This window comes from Otolemur garnettii, unplaced genomic scaffold (genome assembly GCF_000181295.1).
Source record: "Otolemur garnettii isolate 467f Iridium unplaced genomic scaffold, OtoGar3 scaffold00019, whole genome shotgun sequence".
Classification (NCBI taxonomy): domain Eukaryota; kingdom Metazoa; phylum Chordata; class Mammalia; order Primates; family Galagidae; genus Otolemur; species Otolemur garnettii.
In genome coordinates, this window is record NW_003852414.1 from 19,317,736 (window position 1) to 19,335,221 (window position 17,486).

The 17,486-nt window shown below is 41.9% G+C and overlaps 1 protein-coding gene across 1 annotated transcript in view; it reads right to left on the minus strand.

Moving 5' to 3' along the window:
* The window catches only part of CAMK1D (calcium/calmodulin dependent protein kinase ID), a 366,147-nt gene that overhangs the window by 118,230 nt on the left and 230,431 nt on the right, over positions 1–17,486 (minus strand). Inside the window, 1 exon segment of the mRNA XM_023511452.1 lies at positions 5,329–5,403. Coding sequence (XP_023367220.1) covers positions 5,329–5,403 — 75 coding nt within the window.

Genomic DNA, 17,486 nt, shown 5'->3' on the forward strand with positions numbered 1-17,486 from the left:
TAGCAGACGACAGGGCAGAGAGAACTTATCTGACGGTGACAAGGGCTGTGGAGAGAAATGAAGTTGGGGTGAGAGGACAGGGAATGAATTTGAGTGGGGGTGGTGAGAGACTCGCTATTTTATACAAGGGAACCAGGGTGGGGGGGGATTATCTCGATGAAAAGTCGACATCTAGAAGAAATTCTAGTCTTTCCTTTATTCCATGACAGCATGACGATAACGCACACCAGCCGGACAGGACAGCAGGAACAAAGGCCCTAGCACGGTGCAGGCTGGACAGGGAACTGCAAGGGAGCTGGCCTGGCTATAGCGGAATGGACCAGTGAGAGACAGAGATGCGGCAGGACGGCAGGGAGGTTACTGGGGCAGGACACACAGAGCTCCGGAAGCCACTCTCAGGGCTTTGTCGTTGATCCTAAGATGGAAACCCAATAGGAGTTTTTAGACAAAAACATGACAAGGTCTGGCGGACGCGCTAAGGAAGAACAGTGCAGGTGGGCATGGACGGGGGAGAGAGATAAGTTCTATACGTGGTGTTGTTTGGACCAGGTGGTGGCTGCAGAGATGAGGAGAAGTGATTGGATGTGATATACACTTTGAAGTGGGGGCCACCGGGTGGCTGAGCTTGCTGGCTGTTAAGAGAAGAGGATGATGGCTTGACGCCTGTGGCTCAAGCGGCTAAGGCGCCAGTCACATACACCTAAGGTGGCAGGTTCGAATCCCCAGCCCGGGCCCGCCAAACAACAATGATGGCTGCAACCAAAAAAGCCAGGTGTTGTTGTGGGCGCCTGTGGTCCCATCTACTTGGGAGGCTGAGGCAGGAGACTCGCTTGAGCCCAGGAGTTGGAGGTTGCTGGGAGCGTGATGCCATGGCACTCTACCCAGGGGGACAGCTTGAGGCTCCGTCTCAAAAAAAAAAAAAAAAAAAAAAGAGAGAAGAGGATGATGAGGCAAGGATGACTCCAGGTTTTTGGCCTGAACAACTGGAATAAGGGATTACCATTTGCTGAGATGAGACAGACAGCAGGAGAAGCGGATTTCGTAGGAAATTCGAGAATTTTTGGATCTAACAAGTGAACGATGCTTATCACACAGCCAAGCCCGACCACGGAGCAGGCAGGTGGATGTACAAGCCTGGAGTCCTGGAGAGCTGTCCAGGCTGTGGACACAGATTGCAGCGTTACCCACGCATGGTAATTTTAGTCTCATTGAAAATACGACATATTTCAATTGGGATAACATCTATTTCTTCTTCAAAGATGTATCTTTTGAATTGCATCAGCTTCAAGTTTATTTTACTTCCTACGCTGTTACAGATGTAAAAGAGAGGAGCTGAAGGACTGTCCTTTATCACCTCCCAATTCATGGACCACACTCCATCGGCAAAGTCAGACGAGAAATGAACACTAAATAAACCAACCAAACCACCTGTAACCTACCTCAATGTCATACTGACCCTCTCTGTCTGAAGAAGGATGTCCCAAGAAAGAGCATTCTGAAAAAATTTATTTGTCCAAAACTCAGACACAATTTAAATACAGACCTCGGTAAACAACCAGGTCTCTCCTGTGTCAGAAGCACAAGAACAAACCCACTATAGTGCTCAGGATGGCGACAGCCATTTAAAAAGTAACAAAACTAAGGGGCTGAGCATCCCCTATTATATCCAAGTGCCCAAGGTAATGTTTCCTAGGAAACCAAAAATCTCCCAGGCACAAATAGTATAAAAAATACAGTCCTCTAAAACGTCGTGTTTTAGAGAATGAGGACTTTTTAAACTCTTCAAACAAAAACAAAAATCCACCCTCCACTTTCTTACTGACCCAGACAGAACAGACACAGGGTCTCAGGAACAAATACCATTGACCTTGTCAAATAAACACACAGACAAAAAAAAATACAACAGCAAAAAACGGCATGGCCCACAAAATCCTCAAAACGAACCAAAAACTTTCCTAGGAGTGTTGCATTCTGATACATCAAAGGTTTTATGTCACTGCTTTCTTTCCTTCTTTCTTTTTTTGCCATTGCTTTTTTAAAATATCACTAATTCAGATAACGAATAGAACCGAGGTAGAGTAAGAGGCTCATTTGAATATTTCAACAGATCTGATAAAATATTTTAAAGATATATAATTATGACATTAAAATACACATAATATAGAAGATTTACCAAGTAGAATTCCTTTAGGGACCAACTAAAATTAATTTAAATCGCAGATGACATGATTGTTTATATAGAAAATGCTAGGAAATCCACAAAACAACTGCTGGAGTTAATAAGGGGACTTAGCAAGGTCATAGTTTAATGTACAAGAATGAGCATACTGTCTGAGTCTGTTTAGATGATATTTTAGAAAATGTAAAACAATCTCCAGTAAGTGAAAGTAGACAGGTGGCTGACTGGGGTCATGAGTGAAGGAGAGGGCTCTTCAAAGGGGCACAAGGACTCCTTGGGGTCATGGAAACCTCTTGTATCCTGATTTCTGGGCATGATTCCTTCACATTCATCATTGAATTGTTCAGTTTAAATGGATACAGTAAATCATACAGTAGTTATACCTCAACAAAGTTGTCTTTAAAGAAAAAAAAGGTAGGCTTGGTGCTGGTGGCTCAAGCGGCTAAGGCACCAGCCACATAAATCTGAGCTGGTGAGTTCAAATCTAGCCCAGGCCCGCCAAACAACAATAACGGCTGCAACCAAAAAATAGCAGGGTGTTGTGGTGGGTGCCTGTAGTCCCAGCTACTTGGGAGGCAGACGCAGGAGAATTGCTTAAGCCCAGGAGTTGGAGGTTGCTGTGAGCTGTGATGCCACAGTACTCTACTGAGGGCAACAGCTTGAGGCTCTGTCTCAAAAATAAATAAATCAGTAAATAAAATAAAGGTAATGAGAACCAACGAACAAAGAATACAATTTAACATTTTTATTTAAGTAAGCATATCTAATTTTTGCGTAAATAGAGCTTCTAAACTGCTTAATACTACACGTACACAGGTTTTTCCTTAGCTACTTCCGACATGCATTACCTCTCGACTGGATTTTGTGATTCATTTGTTTGACAAACCTCATATCACGCCCCCAAAGGTTAATTCCACTCAATTCCTCTCTAAATTAATACAAATTCTCAAAGAATGTGGCCCATATTAATGAGGTTTTCTCTAACTGAAAAGACAGAGGAAGTCCTTGATGGAAAAGCTCAGGGTGGGGTGGGGACAGCTGTGCCAACCATATGACTTCCAAGCTTTGTTCTAAGGCTGGTTCTGTTCCAGACACTTTTATGCTCTCGTGCCAACTCATTTTTACACCAAGTTTTGCTGGTAAGGATACAACTGAGTTGCTTAGAAAGACAAATTTTAAATCCACTTGAACTTTATCCCCTAAAACTGAAGACCATCTGTAGATGACACAGTGATGGCCACACAGAAGCCAGCATGCACCAACACTTCCTATCTGTAAACGCCTGTTTCCCAAACACGCTTCTTATTCACTACTCACCACAATCCTCTAATGTAAACATGAGTATTATCTCCTGTTTTTTTCATAACGGAAACTAATGCCCAAGAGAGGCTCAGTAATTTGCCCAAATTCACCCGGCTAGTAAGAAACATAGATGAGTCTTAAATATTTGGGGTACGTTAACTGATACTCAGTTACAGTGCCATAAACTCAAACCTTAAGTAGAAATGTACACCTTTGGATTCAAAGTATTAGTACTTCCTGCGTTACTAATGGGGAAGCACACATTTAAATACGTGGCTAACGTTTTGTGGGGATTTTGCTTGTTACCACAACACATATTCTTTTTGGTAAGCAATAATATTCGCTGAGAAATTATTCACCTGCATTTTTAAAGAGTAGACATCTTATAAAACAAAGTCACATGAGCTTCCAGGGAATGTCCTGAAGCTTGGTGTTCTCTAAGAAACACCAGAAATTTGGCAAATTGTAAAACAAATGGCAGAGTAAGGAACTAAAAAAGACAGTACTTCAATGTACAAAGTTATGATTTAATAAAACAAATTATAAAATAAAAAAGATAGTTGGTAGGTAACTGGAGAGTTATCATGGAACTCAGCAGTCAAAATACTCCCCTGACTTAGAGTTAGTCTCCTGCAGCCATGAGATTTAGTTAGTCTTCTGCAGCGCAGAAATCTCTAAACTGCCTGTCACCACTTGGAACTGCCATTTAACAGAGAAAAATCATACAGATGCTTTCAGTGAGGACACTATTGAAATAACGATACAAAAAAGTAACACCCTACAAAATATTTTAAAGATAATAGAAGATTAAATGTATGTGCTGATGAACATTTATTTGTTTGCATCCTGACATGAGCCGAGGTTAATGTGCTGTTTAGACATTCAGGAAGAAAAGAAGACGATATGGAAAATAAATTGTCAGCCGGACCCTTGACTCTTCTACATACCGTTGGCAATTCGAGGCCTGAAAATCACCAATAAATCATGAAATTAAGTTATGCACCTTCATCTTTGACAAAAATTCTCTTCAGTCATTAGCTTAATAATAAGGTGTTCCAGAACTTATTTATCCAGGAAATGGGTAAAGCAGAACATGCTGGTACAGTTTCTACTAGTTAATTCTAATAAATGTAGTCCCAGCACACTCCTAGGAATTGTACCACTTAGAGGAAAGCATCTATGTGGGTAGAGAAGCAAATTTCATTTTAAATTAAAAAAATACAGATATGTTCAAGTACCATCTCCGCCTGAGTATCTGGCTTTATTTCTTCTCCCTTTTGGTAATCTCCAGGGTTAACAGAATTCAGAAATAATCTAATGAGGGGTAACAGTGTCATGGTGTGACTCTAATTGTGCTTTTCTTATGTCTGCCATGAATTCCCCATTTCAACCACATGTACGGGTACCTGCCAGAGGAAGATACCAGGGAGGGGCTGGAGCTCCCAGCCACCATCTGCTTCCTCCCCCGGCATCCCTAGAAAGGCAGACAAGGGTGGGAGTTTCTCCTAGAGACAGGACAAAGTGTACTGCACAGTGGGCCCACTGAAGCTTCTTCAGGCAGCAACATTTGGACCTGGCATGTCAGAAAGCAACACAGACGGCCTGTAACAGCAGTGCCAGATGCACCGCTAGGGCTCTCGTTTTCAACCGAGCCCAACAGTTGCTGATAAGCAAGGCCCATAGGTGCCTGAGTGCAACCCCCTGCCCTGAGATAGATTCAGGCTTCTCCAATGCTCCACAGCTCTGAACCCTCCGGCCCACCACACTCATTTACTTTCCTGTATGGTCCCATTAGGCACTGGCACTTGCACCCTGATCCACATTCATCAGGTAAATGGGGTACTTACAGCTGCATGACCAAGTACAAGTGATTTGGGCTTTCATAGATGTCTTCCAGGGCAACAATATTTTCATGCTTAATCCTAAAAGAAAAGGCAAACACGATCGTAAGGATAATTAGACATACAAACCTTTAAAAACAGAAATCTCTATAGCAAAAAGTAACAAGATAGAATCCAAGTATCTTAGCAAAACATTGAAGACTCTTCACAATCTTGTCCCTATACTTTTTCCAGAACCATTTCTACATCCTCTCTTGTCAACATCCCATTATCTTGCAAAGCTCAGCTCAAATGGCTGAGCCCCTGGGTGGGATTTAAATGTCCCCCCTCTTGTACCGATGTCCCAATGGCCATCCCAACTGGCCTGAACAGCAACAGGTGTACACATTCATCTCCCAAAACAGAATGTATATTCCAGGAAACAGTTTCACTGTTATGCTTATGACCCCCTCACTGGGGTTCATGTCCCTACTATCACCAAATATCAAATGCATTTTCCCAGCAAACCAGATCAGTGCTATTTAAAATATGGTTCTCAACCAGGCAGCACCAGCACCATCAGGGAGCATGGTAGAAATGCAAATTCTCAGGCACTGCCACTGTCACACAGTATCACAAGCTCCAAGAGTGGAACACAGGCATCTGGATTTTAACAAGATCCTCAGATGATCTACAGGCACGAAATACAACTTGAAAAATACTGTTTTACACCGGTGCTTCTCAAACTTCATGCAAACCAATCACCTGGGGATCTGGGTACACTGCAGGGTCCAATTCAGGAGGTCTGGGGTGGGTGGGGCCTGAGTCTGCGTTCCTAACCAGCTCCCCCTCCCCAGATGCTGATGCTGCTGGTCCAAGGAATACATCTTGAGTAGCAACGTCGTAAATAAAGAGCCAAGGAATGAGAGGACAGCCAAATTCTAGACCCTAGAATTATCCATTAGGAGCAGTTTCTGCTCAGAATGGAATGCTTGCTATGGTTTACAGCATTTAAAAGCAGAATCATTATTCAACGAGTTAATTACCTCTTACCATTTAAAAACAAGCAAATAGACTATGTACACTGGCTCTCACCTATAATCCTAGCTCTCTGGGAGGCCAAAGTGGGTGGATTACTTGAGCTCAGGAGTTTGAGCAATACCCTATCTCCACTCAAAATAGAAAAACTAACTGAATGTTAGAGCCTATAATCCCAGCTACTTGGGAGGCTGAGGCAAGAGGACTGCTCAAACCCAACAGATTGAGATTGCTGTGAGCTATGATGACACCCAGGACAACAGAGTGAGACTCTGTCTCAAAAAAAAAAAAGAATAAATAAAATAAAAACAAGCAAACAACGTCCTTATTCTTGAACACCTTGAAAGCAGGGATCACATTCTTCATTTTGCTCCCTGCTTCCCACCTCCCCACCCCGTGCCTCGCACAGATCTGCTTAGCAAATATTCTCCGAGTGAATGACACCTAAAGATTGCTGCCACTAAACAGCAGAAGCATTATTTAGTTAGGGAAAAGGGAGGCAATTTTCCTAAGAGTGTGATGTCGTCCCTACAAAAAGACGTTTATGAGGTAGAACAAACAATAATAAAAACTTCCCTTTGAGCTGAAAGAAGACGACAAGGTAATGGACTAAGTGGCGGCTCTTTTCTTTGGTTCCCAAAAGCTCTTATTAGTTAGTGCGGTTTAAACAACCAATTACAGTAAATTCGCATTTTACCTAATTCAAATGCATCGGGCCTAACCATTTACTTTGGCAGCAGTGGTTACTGCATAATTTGAGCAAAATAATATAAGCAGTGTATTATTATATGGGCCAAATGCATTATACCACCAAGGAAACTGAGGGAGCTAACTTGGGACTTTCAAGAGCCTAGAGCAGTGATTTTCTTTTTCTTTTTTTTGAGACAGAGCCTCAAGCTATCCCCCTGGGTAGAGTGCCATGGCATCACGCTCACAGCAACTTCCAACTCTTGGGCTCAAGCGAGTCTCCTGCCTCAGCCTCCCAAGTAGCTGGGACTACAGGCGCCCACCACAACGCCTGGTCATTTTTTGGTTGCAGCCATCATTTGTTTAGCGGGCCCGGGCTGGGGATTCGAACCTGCCACCTTAGGTGTATGTGGCTGGTGCCTTAGCCGCTTGAGCCACAGGCGCTGAGCCTAGAGCAGTGATTTTCAACCGGTGTGCCGTGGCTAAGAGGATCTTAGGTGTGCTCAGAAAATGTTTAAAGATCATTAATTAAATTATTTTCCAAAGAAGTTCAAAGCATAGTAAGTATATTCTTTTTTTTTTTTTTACTCTTTTCTTGGATCAACATAATTGATCTTAAATTATGCCACGAAGCTTGACTATAGGTTCAATGTGCTGTAAGATAAAAAAAAAAAAAAAAAAAAGCTGGAAAACACTGTCTCAGACCTTTGCGGCATTATTATATATATCTGAAACAACATGACCACCCAAAGCATATATCATGTACATTTTCACTTTTTTGAAATTAAAAAATAATTGCCATTGGAATTGGTGAATACAAATACTTTCTTTTAGTTAATTTGGGAGTTAATTAAGAGCCTAGATTTATGGGGAAAGGAGAGGAATAGGATTATGGCAGATTCAATGCAGAGCACACAGTTACTTTTGAATTGTAAATAAACAATGGATGCTGCATGGTGTAAGTATACCCCCAATACTGCACCTGCATGGCTGTTTACCTGAAACTCAAATGTAACTGGGCACCCTGTAATTTCAGGCGTTAAATCTATCACCCTGGTTGCATGAGTCACTCAATCAGCCTTTAAAATGGGCCTAGACTTTGGCACCTGCAGTCCTATCTCCCCTTGGAGCTTGACCTAAGAAGGCTGTCTGAGCCCCGAAGTTTAGTCATTTTAATACAGATTCAAAATGTTCAGATACACAAAAAAATGAACTGTGAACAGATGAAACCCTTGCCCAGTGAAAAATGTCACACTCTAATAAATGAAGACTGCAAGGTTTTCCTGGGATGCGGTGGGATTGAGAAGTTAAAGTCCACTTAACCTGCCATGTCTTATGTCAGTGGTAACCAGAAATTTAGTTTAAACTATGGGAGAATTCCAGAGAGGTACTGCAGATAGCGGAAACTACCCAAAACAGCAGGGGTTGAAAGTGGCTGGAGAGATACTTTCACTAACTATCCCTCTTAAGGCATCAACAAATGAAGCCGTTGTCATTTACTGAGTTTCTGATGTGTGTCTGGCAGAAGATAGGGAAAAAATATAAAGTTTTGCCCTCAAAAGCTTATCACCTAGACAGAGAAATTAGAAAAAAAATTAAACGGTAAATTCTATAGATTTTCCTTTAAGGTCAGAGAAAGCAGGGCCTCAAGAATGAATGGGTCAGAATTATGGGGAAGGCCTCAAATGATGAAGGTTGGGCTGAAATGGATAATGTTTGAATAAGCATACTTGAGAAATTTTAAATAAATCCTAAAACAGCCTCTTAATGCCTCTTAAGAAAAGTGGTTTAATTAAGCTTAGAGTTGTTCGAACATGGCAAAAGGAAACACTTTGGCCTCCCACTTCTGTTCTCAGGTATTTTAATCCACCCCCGCACTCTTTATCGTATGCAAAAACTGAACTGAAAAGTTTTAACATTATTTTAGTACATAGGTTATTTTCACAAAATGTTATAATGTGGATACCTACACATTTAGGGCTAGGACACAATCACTAGCTGAGGATCTATCCATTTCATGTAAATGCTTCCCACATGCTGGATCCCCTCTTTTTATCACTCATTTAACAAATATTTTCTGGGTACATTATGTTCCAGGCATAGTTATTGGTACCATGAATTCAGGGAAGGCTAAGACATAGAGAGACTCTCAGGCTTCCCAGAGCTCTCACAGGCTATAGCTAGAACACTTCTCAGGCAGTCTGTCTTACACCTACCAGAAAATCAAACTCCTAGAAATTAGCAGCGACTCGGGAGAGCAACAGAGAACTAGCAGACACTCCTTCCTACACATCCTGCAGATACTTGAGGAATATAATGCTGCTGCTTAGTCTTCTCTTCTTGTTGACCGATCTTCCTACAATATGGTTTACATTTTTCTCATCACTCTACTGTCACTCTTGTTTGTCCAGATTATGGTATGTAGGATTAGAAATGATTCCAGTGTGAAATACAAAATCAAGAATAGGGTATTGCTGAGCACAGTGGCTCGTGCCTGTAAGTCCATCATTTTGAGAGGCCAAGGAGGGAGGATTACTTGAGCCTGGGAGCAGAGGCCAACCTGGGCAACACAGTGAAACCATGTCTCTACAAAACAAATAAGAAAAATCAGCCAAGTGTGGGGGCGCACATCTATAGTCCCAGCTACTGTGGAGGCTGAGACAGGAGGATTGCTTGAGCCCACGAGGTTGAAGCTGCAGTGAGCTATGATTGCAGCACTGCACTCCAGCCTAGGAGATGAAGTGAGACCTTGTCTTAAAAAAACAAAACAAGGCTCGGCGCCTATAGCTCAACCGGCTAGGGCGCCAGCCACGTACACCTAAGGTGGCGGGTTCGAATCCCCAGCCTGGACCCGCCAAACAACAATGACGGCTGCAACCAAAAAATGGCCGGGCGTTGTGGCGGGCGCCTGTGGTCCCAGCTACTTGGGAGGCGGAGGCAGGAGACTCGCTTGAGCCCAGGAGTTGGAGGTTGCTGTGAGCTGTAATGCCACGGCACTCTACCCAAGGGGACAGCTTGAGGCTCTGTCTCACAAAAACAAAACAAAACAAAACAAAACAAAAAAACCAGTATTAGGCAGCGCCCGTAGCTCAGTGAGTAGGGTGCCGGCCACATACACCAAGGCTAGAGGGTTCGAGCCTGCCCGACACCTCCTAGACAACAATGACAACTGCAACCAAAAAACATCTGGGCATTGTGGCGGACACCTGTAGTCCCAGCCCCCTGGGAGGCTGAGACAAGAGAATCACTTAAGCTCAAGAGTTGGAAGTGTGATGCCATGGCATTCTACCCAGGGAGACATGGTGAGACTCTGTCTCAAAAAAAAAAAAAAAAAGAAAGAAAAAAAGAAAAAAGTATTAAATAATAACTACTAACCACACTGAGCAGGATATTATACTTCTACAAAGGAAGCCTAACACTGGGTTCTCTTTGTTTCTGATTAATAGTTGCAAAAACACTGGCATACAAAGAATATAAGCTGCATGTAGGTAGGGATTTTTGATTGTTTTGTTCACTACTGTCTCCCTAATGCCAAGCAAAGTGCATGGTAGGTAGTACATTTGATACATATTTATGTAACAAATGAATGAATAAAAAGTTTAGATTCAAATAAAAAACCAGATAGTTTTTATTTGAGCTCTACCAAACACAATCTCCTTTCTTACTATGGCTTGATCTTTTGAACTTAATCTTTAATTTTGTTAAATTCAATCTTTTTGGATTCCACATAGTGCTTCAGAAGATCAGTAATCTTCTGAATCTCAATTTGCTCATCTATTATATTTAATATCCCTCCGAATTTTGGGCCATCTGCATATTTGGTACACATCCATCCTACATGTCTTCATCCAAGTTCCTAATTAGAATTTTAGATGGGAAGGTCATATGCCAGAGCTCCATGGTATTCCACCAGAGACCCCCATCAAGCTAACTGTGACATTAATCAACAGGCTTTAATGGCTGTCTGGTTGCAAACCCAGCAGTACTATTATCTAGCCCGTATTTTACCACCATCCATAAGGAGACAATTAGATGCTGTGCTGAAATGGAATTCCTCAGCTCTCCACCTCACGTAATACTATTTAAAAGGGAAATGGGATGATGGGAAGATTTGTTCTTAGTAAACCCATGTTAGCTCCTAGCAACCACTACAGTCTTTACTAAATGATCACAAACCATCTGCTTAATTTTCTGTTCCAGAATTTTTCTGTGCAGCAAAGTCAAGCTTTCTAGGCTATAGATCTCATAGTCTACCTTTTTTTATGTTTGCAAAATTGGACAACATCCCATACATTGTTTTCTTAAACATTTCAACTGTGGCTCTTTTGTGATAAAAGCAATTTCCTCATTCCCTTGGGACGTAACAAATCTAAACCTAGTGGTGAGTTCATTTTATAACTTCCCTTGAGCATTACTTACATAGGTGTTTTACATGTACACAGGCCATTTATTGAGTGTTAACTATGTGTCACGACTGTACTATTTTTAATTATTTCATCTAATATTAACAACAACTCTACAAAGTATAATTTTCTTTCTGTTTTATTGTTTAGGATTCATTGAGGGTACAAAGAATTCAGTCACACTGATGGCATTCGTTAGATAAAGTCCTTCCAAAGTATTATTTTCTCCATTTGTCAAAGCGGGAGGAAAAAGGTGAGGAGACTATGGTCCTAAGAGTTTAAGTATTCCATGGTCATATAACTCAGAGCTATTACTAAGATTCAATATAGGGGTCCTCAAACTTTTTAAACAGGGGGCCAGTTCACTGTCCCTCAGACCATTGGAGGGCCAGACTGCCGGTCCCAGGACGAGTTGGCTGCTAAGCAGGATAGGCAGCAGCAGCAAAAACACCCGGCAGGCTGGAAAAATGTCCTCGGCGGGCCGCATGGGGCCCGTGGGCCATAGTTTGAGGACGCCTGATTCAATATGAGCCCATTCTGACGCCCAAGCTTATGTTAAAGCAATTACATCATAACTTCATTTTAACTAAGTTATAATGATAATATCCAAGAGCTTATATAAATTCAGAGTTATTTGTATAAAATTATAACACCTAAAGTCATGGTATTAATTTCATCACTAAAAACACAGTATGTACTTCTAATGGCATAGAGCTTTGTTGAACTATCATGAATCTAGTGGATGCTCTCAAGATAGTTGGTTATAAACACCCTAACAGATGAAATCCCAGTGGGTTAAACTGAATGAGAAAAAGATGTTCAGAAGCAGAAGGAAAAGTTAGGAGTCTAGAAATGTCATCGAAAGGGCCTCTAATAAGATCAGCCTATATCTGCTTATATCACCAAAAGAATGAATAATAGGAATCAGAAAAGAGGCAGAGATGTCAGTTACAGGCAAATGGAGGACTGACTTCCCTCAACTTGGACAGCCAAACCTCTGTAAGTCAACAGTCAGACTTTCCAATGCATAGCCCAGATAATCTCCATACATAAGAAATGTTCACCCCTAAACAAAAAGCCCTTCCAAAATATGCATAATTCAAAATAATGATAACATCACAGGAAGAACCTTAGGTGATAAAAAGAACCTCAACTTAATTTTCATCACTTACCATCTACCAGACCCAAAGTAAACATTAGCTCATGCAGAAGACAAATGGCTGATATAGCAACCTACACCAAAGCCACCATAATTCCTAATAATTGACAGAAGCAAACTGAGGAAAGTGGATCAGGCAGAGAGAGAAAAATTGAATGGGAAAACCGCACCTGGGCAGTGATGCAAACTCCAGCCTATATGGTAACAGACAGCCAAGCAAGAAAACCCTCAGAAAAAGCCAAGAAAACATTTGAAAATTCATGCCCCCCCAAAAAACATATGAGTACCGAGTGCACAAGTAGACCCCATTCCAAACCCCTCAAGCTAGAGGGAGCATTAGGACCCTAAGGTCGGGCATGGTATTGATACATACCCTTCTGGAAACCGACAGCAACACCATCTCCCTGCCCAGCCTAATTTCTCACAGTTCAAAGATTCATATATTTTTAACCCCACGTCAAGTGAGTAAAGTTAAAAAATAAAGAAAAACAAAAAAGCGAAGGAGAGAGGGCAGAAACTTGAGTATTTCTTAATTTTTCTTACTCTATTGTGGTTCATGGATGGGGGGACGGGGAACTGCGGGAGCAATTATAAAGGTCTCAGAGGAAGGAGACAACAAAATACCTGTCCTTGGTGCCGTCATTCTCCGACCATGAACACTTAGCTACTCAGGTGATAGAAACCAGAGGCGGACGAGAAATGGGAGGAAATAAACCTCGAGAGATTGCTTGATTATCCTTATCTGGGAAGGCAGGACAGGAATAACAAAGGACCATTTCTCCCCTCAGGGTATGAGGTGGAAGTTACACTCCAGAACTGTGACCAGCTTCTGGTCCTCCTCTAACTTCTGGTCCCCTTTCACTTCTGGATTCACACCTTAGACAAGGACCGGCCTCTCTTTGGGGTCAAGGAAGTCCCGGTTCCATCCCTCAGACAAAGACCTTGAAGGCCTAGGTCTTTCACCACTCACTACTCTCACTTTTTCTAAATAGATCAGAAATTTTAAATTTTATTCACACACACACACACACACACACAAATGAGGCTGTGGTTTCCTGGCCAAGGTAACTGCCTCAAAGATATTTGAAGAATATTCTGATGTCTGCACTAACACTCTTGTTTGTCTAAATGCTTAATGTTTATTTTAAATAAAAAAAATAATTTCTTCCTTTTTGGGTCATATTTTTAATTTTTTCCCCCACATTATGAGCAGCAGCACAGAGACCAATGCTGAGAATACTGGGATTTGCAGTAGCACTGAAACACTAGCCAGATGGTATTAAAAACAATACCTTTCATTTTTATAATGTAACAGCCACATTCGCAGATGTTACCTCATTTCATTCTCCAACAACCCTATAAAGCAGGCAGTACTCTTCCTATCTCGCAGCTGATCACTCCTAGTTTATAACCAGTTAATTGTTCTCCCTAACTCCCTCTGGTCTCTCTCTCTTCCTAACCATTCTCCACGCTGTCTCCTGAGTGATCACTCCACAATACAGAATTTATCTTAGCTTCAAATCCATCCTTGACTCTCTGCAGTACAGAATAAAGTTCAGGAGACTGGTGTGACTTACGAGTCACTTGTTGCTTGGTCTTCACGTGCCTATCTCATCTCATCTTCCACCTGTGCCCCACATGAAAACTTGACTGAACACGAACAGCTTTCACACACCCTCTCTTGTCTTTAGCCACATCAGTGTGCCCATCCTTCTTGTATCTCTTCACTAACCTGACACTTTAAGACAGCTCTGTATCACCTCTGCTGAGAACCCTCTGCTATTTCTGCTGAGAACCCTCTGCTATTTCTTCCAGCCTTCAGTACTGATCCCCTTTCCTCGGAGCCACCCAAGTTTGTCTATTAACTTGCTGTACATACTGCACTGAACCCCAAGGATCTGGTTGTATGCACCTATATGTACACATTTACATGATTTTATATGTAGAGATAAAAGTCTACAGGGATGCAAACCAAACCATTAAGCAGGTGCCTCGGAGAGTGCTAGAGCAGCAGATTTTCACCTTCTAGTGTTTCCTCAACTGGGGTTCTTCATCTGAACCACAGAACACAGAGAATGATTCAAGTGACTATTTTCTCACTCCTCCCCAGGAGCAATACCATCCTAGCTGTATAGGTGAGAAGTTAACTCAGCATATACAATAAGTGTGTCAGGCATTGTGGGTTTTCCTCCCTCTGGCTGAACCCAAGGAGATAAAGATTGCTACACTATTGTCTTGCCCAACTTTCACAGAGAGGTACTGTTAAAAAAAAGTCTGACCGAGATCATAAACACCTGGTTCACCAAAATATATCTGCAATGTTACACCCAAAGAAACACATACTTACCAAACTGTACCAACAATTGAGATGAGGTTGGGTCTTAGCTCTAACACATCTAACCACAATGATGTGGACAACTCATTGAATATTCTCTGACTTGATTTCCTCATTTGTTAAATGAACATCAAAGTACGTGGTTTCATTATCTATTCACACACATGTACATGAGTGTATGTCAAATATATGTACATATATATACATATCACATCACTGTATATATACAGAGAGAGATCGTGTCCATTAAGAATTTAGCTCACTTCAAGAATGACCAAATTCAGAATCCAAGGCTTCAAATCACCTTTCTGTTCTGCCAGTGGGTAGAGCTATAACGAATGCACAACTAAGGAACAAAGACCTAAGTCAAGTAGCCCCAAACTGCAAGCTAGCTTTCTTCTTGTTGTTGTTTAAGGATTAAGTACAACATGCTGATGCTGTCTCATTGTGAAATGAGTTTTGCTTTGATTCTGTAAAAGCCAACCAACAATCAAAACCCTTGTGCACAGCTGACCATATTTTCTTAAGAGTATTAAGGGTGTCCTTAGTTCAAAGTACACACGGGGGAGGCCACAGCCACGCTTACATGCGGGGGGCGGGGGTGTGATGCTACAGCTTAACATGGCACCATGGGTGGAGTATCAACGTGCTGGTTCTGTCTCCCATTATGTGACCATATTCTTGTCACGTCACCTTCCAGGGTCTCAGTTTCCGTACCTAGAAACCAACAGCCAGATTGGAACCCGCACCCCAAGGTCTTTTCCAACTCTAACAATCAATGAATCTAACCTTCAATGAGGCAAAGTGTATTCAGGTCTACATGAGTCCTACAAAGCTCAATTCCAAGCCCATCTCCAGTGTTCTAGAATAGACCTTGCTAGACAGAAGCTAAGCTTGCCCGTTAGACGTGGACCAGAATTTCTTGAGCTATGAAGTCATTTATACAGAAAAGACCCACTTTCCCTTCTCCCATAATCAGCTTCTGCAATCCCCTGGACAGACAAAGAATTGCCTGAATGATCTGCTCATGTCTGGGAAGGCTCCAGAAGGTCCAGCTGAGGCAGGATGGTTTTCAGTCCAAAGGAGAAATTAAGTTCAATTCAGTGTGAAAAAATCCAGGGTTTGGCATACAGCAAACAGACCATGAATATTTGTGGAAGAATGAAAAAATGAGTAAGTGAATAAACAATAAATTTTGGCCTTCTAAAAGTATGCATTTATGTGAGCATAAGTGAAAGGGAACCAAAATAATGCACTGGAATTTAGGAAAGAGATACCATTTCTCTTTTCTTTTCTACTACTAAAGTCCTATGCTTCCTTTGTGCTATACCCACATAGAGGGTTCTCTATTTTCATTCAAAAGCTTCATACTTAAATGAAAAAAGATCAGAACATTTGACTGTGTAGTTCTATCCTTCTCCCGTTCCTATCATGACAAGCTACCCGTGAGAGTGTCTCAATATTGGCAGCATGCTGGAATTACCTAAGGAGTCTTAAAATACACCGACACCTGGTCCACTCCTGGGGACTATGATTTAATTGGCCTGGAATATGACCTATGGATAAAGGCCCTTTTAAAAGCTTCCCAAGGGATTCAAATGTGCAGCAGTTTGAGAACCACTAGTAACTTACTAAATTACTAAGAACCTTAGAGGATAAGAAAGAATTCAACTGTACATACTTGGGAGGTGGTAACTCCACCACTTTTAGTGTCCATTTAAAATTTATCTTGGCTGAATGCATTTACTTGATAATAGGTCTGATTTTAAAGGTAAGATTCAAGGTGTCCTGAGGATAAAAGTTCAAGGTTAAATGTCCAATACATTACTTCTCTCCGGAAAGGAATAAGAAAAATGAACACATTTTGACTGATTCTAGTATTTCTTAGTAAGACTCTGAAGCACATTTAGGGGAACATTGTCATTTCTTTCTCTGGATATTTTGGTAACTCTTTGTTGAAGGGTAATACATATTTTTCAGGCCATTTTAACATGAAATAGACTCCTAGAGTCTTGGAGAACACTAAGGTGCCTACCTGCCTAGGAATAGAGATGAACTCCTGTAATTTGGATTTACCCACTTCACCGATGTGAGCACACACACCCAAAGGCACCGTAGAAGGGGAAATCTCAAGAAGCTTGTTTCAGGTTCACTGTGGATGTTACGTGGTACAGTGCAGGCTTAGAAGCCACTCCTGTACGAAGACTGCTGATGGCATACGAGCAGGTGCTGAGCCTGCCTGAGCCACATCCTCCGGCTGCTGTACATACTTTCTGCCCCAGGATGAAGACAGGAGCATCTTTGAGCTTTCTGGCTCTGAACACTTGTATTTACATGAGCATAAGTAAAAGGGAACCAATCAAGTGGCTAAGGCGCCAGCCACATACACCTAAGGTGGCGGGTTCAAATCTAGCCCAGCCCGCCAAAACAACAATGACGGCTGCAACCAAAAAAATAGCCAGACATTATGGTGGACACCTGTGGTCCCAGCTACTTGGGAGGCTGAGGCAGGAGACTCGCTTGAGCCCAGGAGTTGGAGGTTGCTGTGAGCTGTGATGCCACA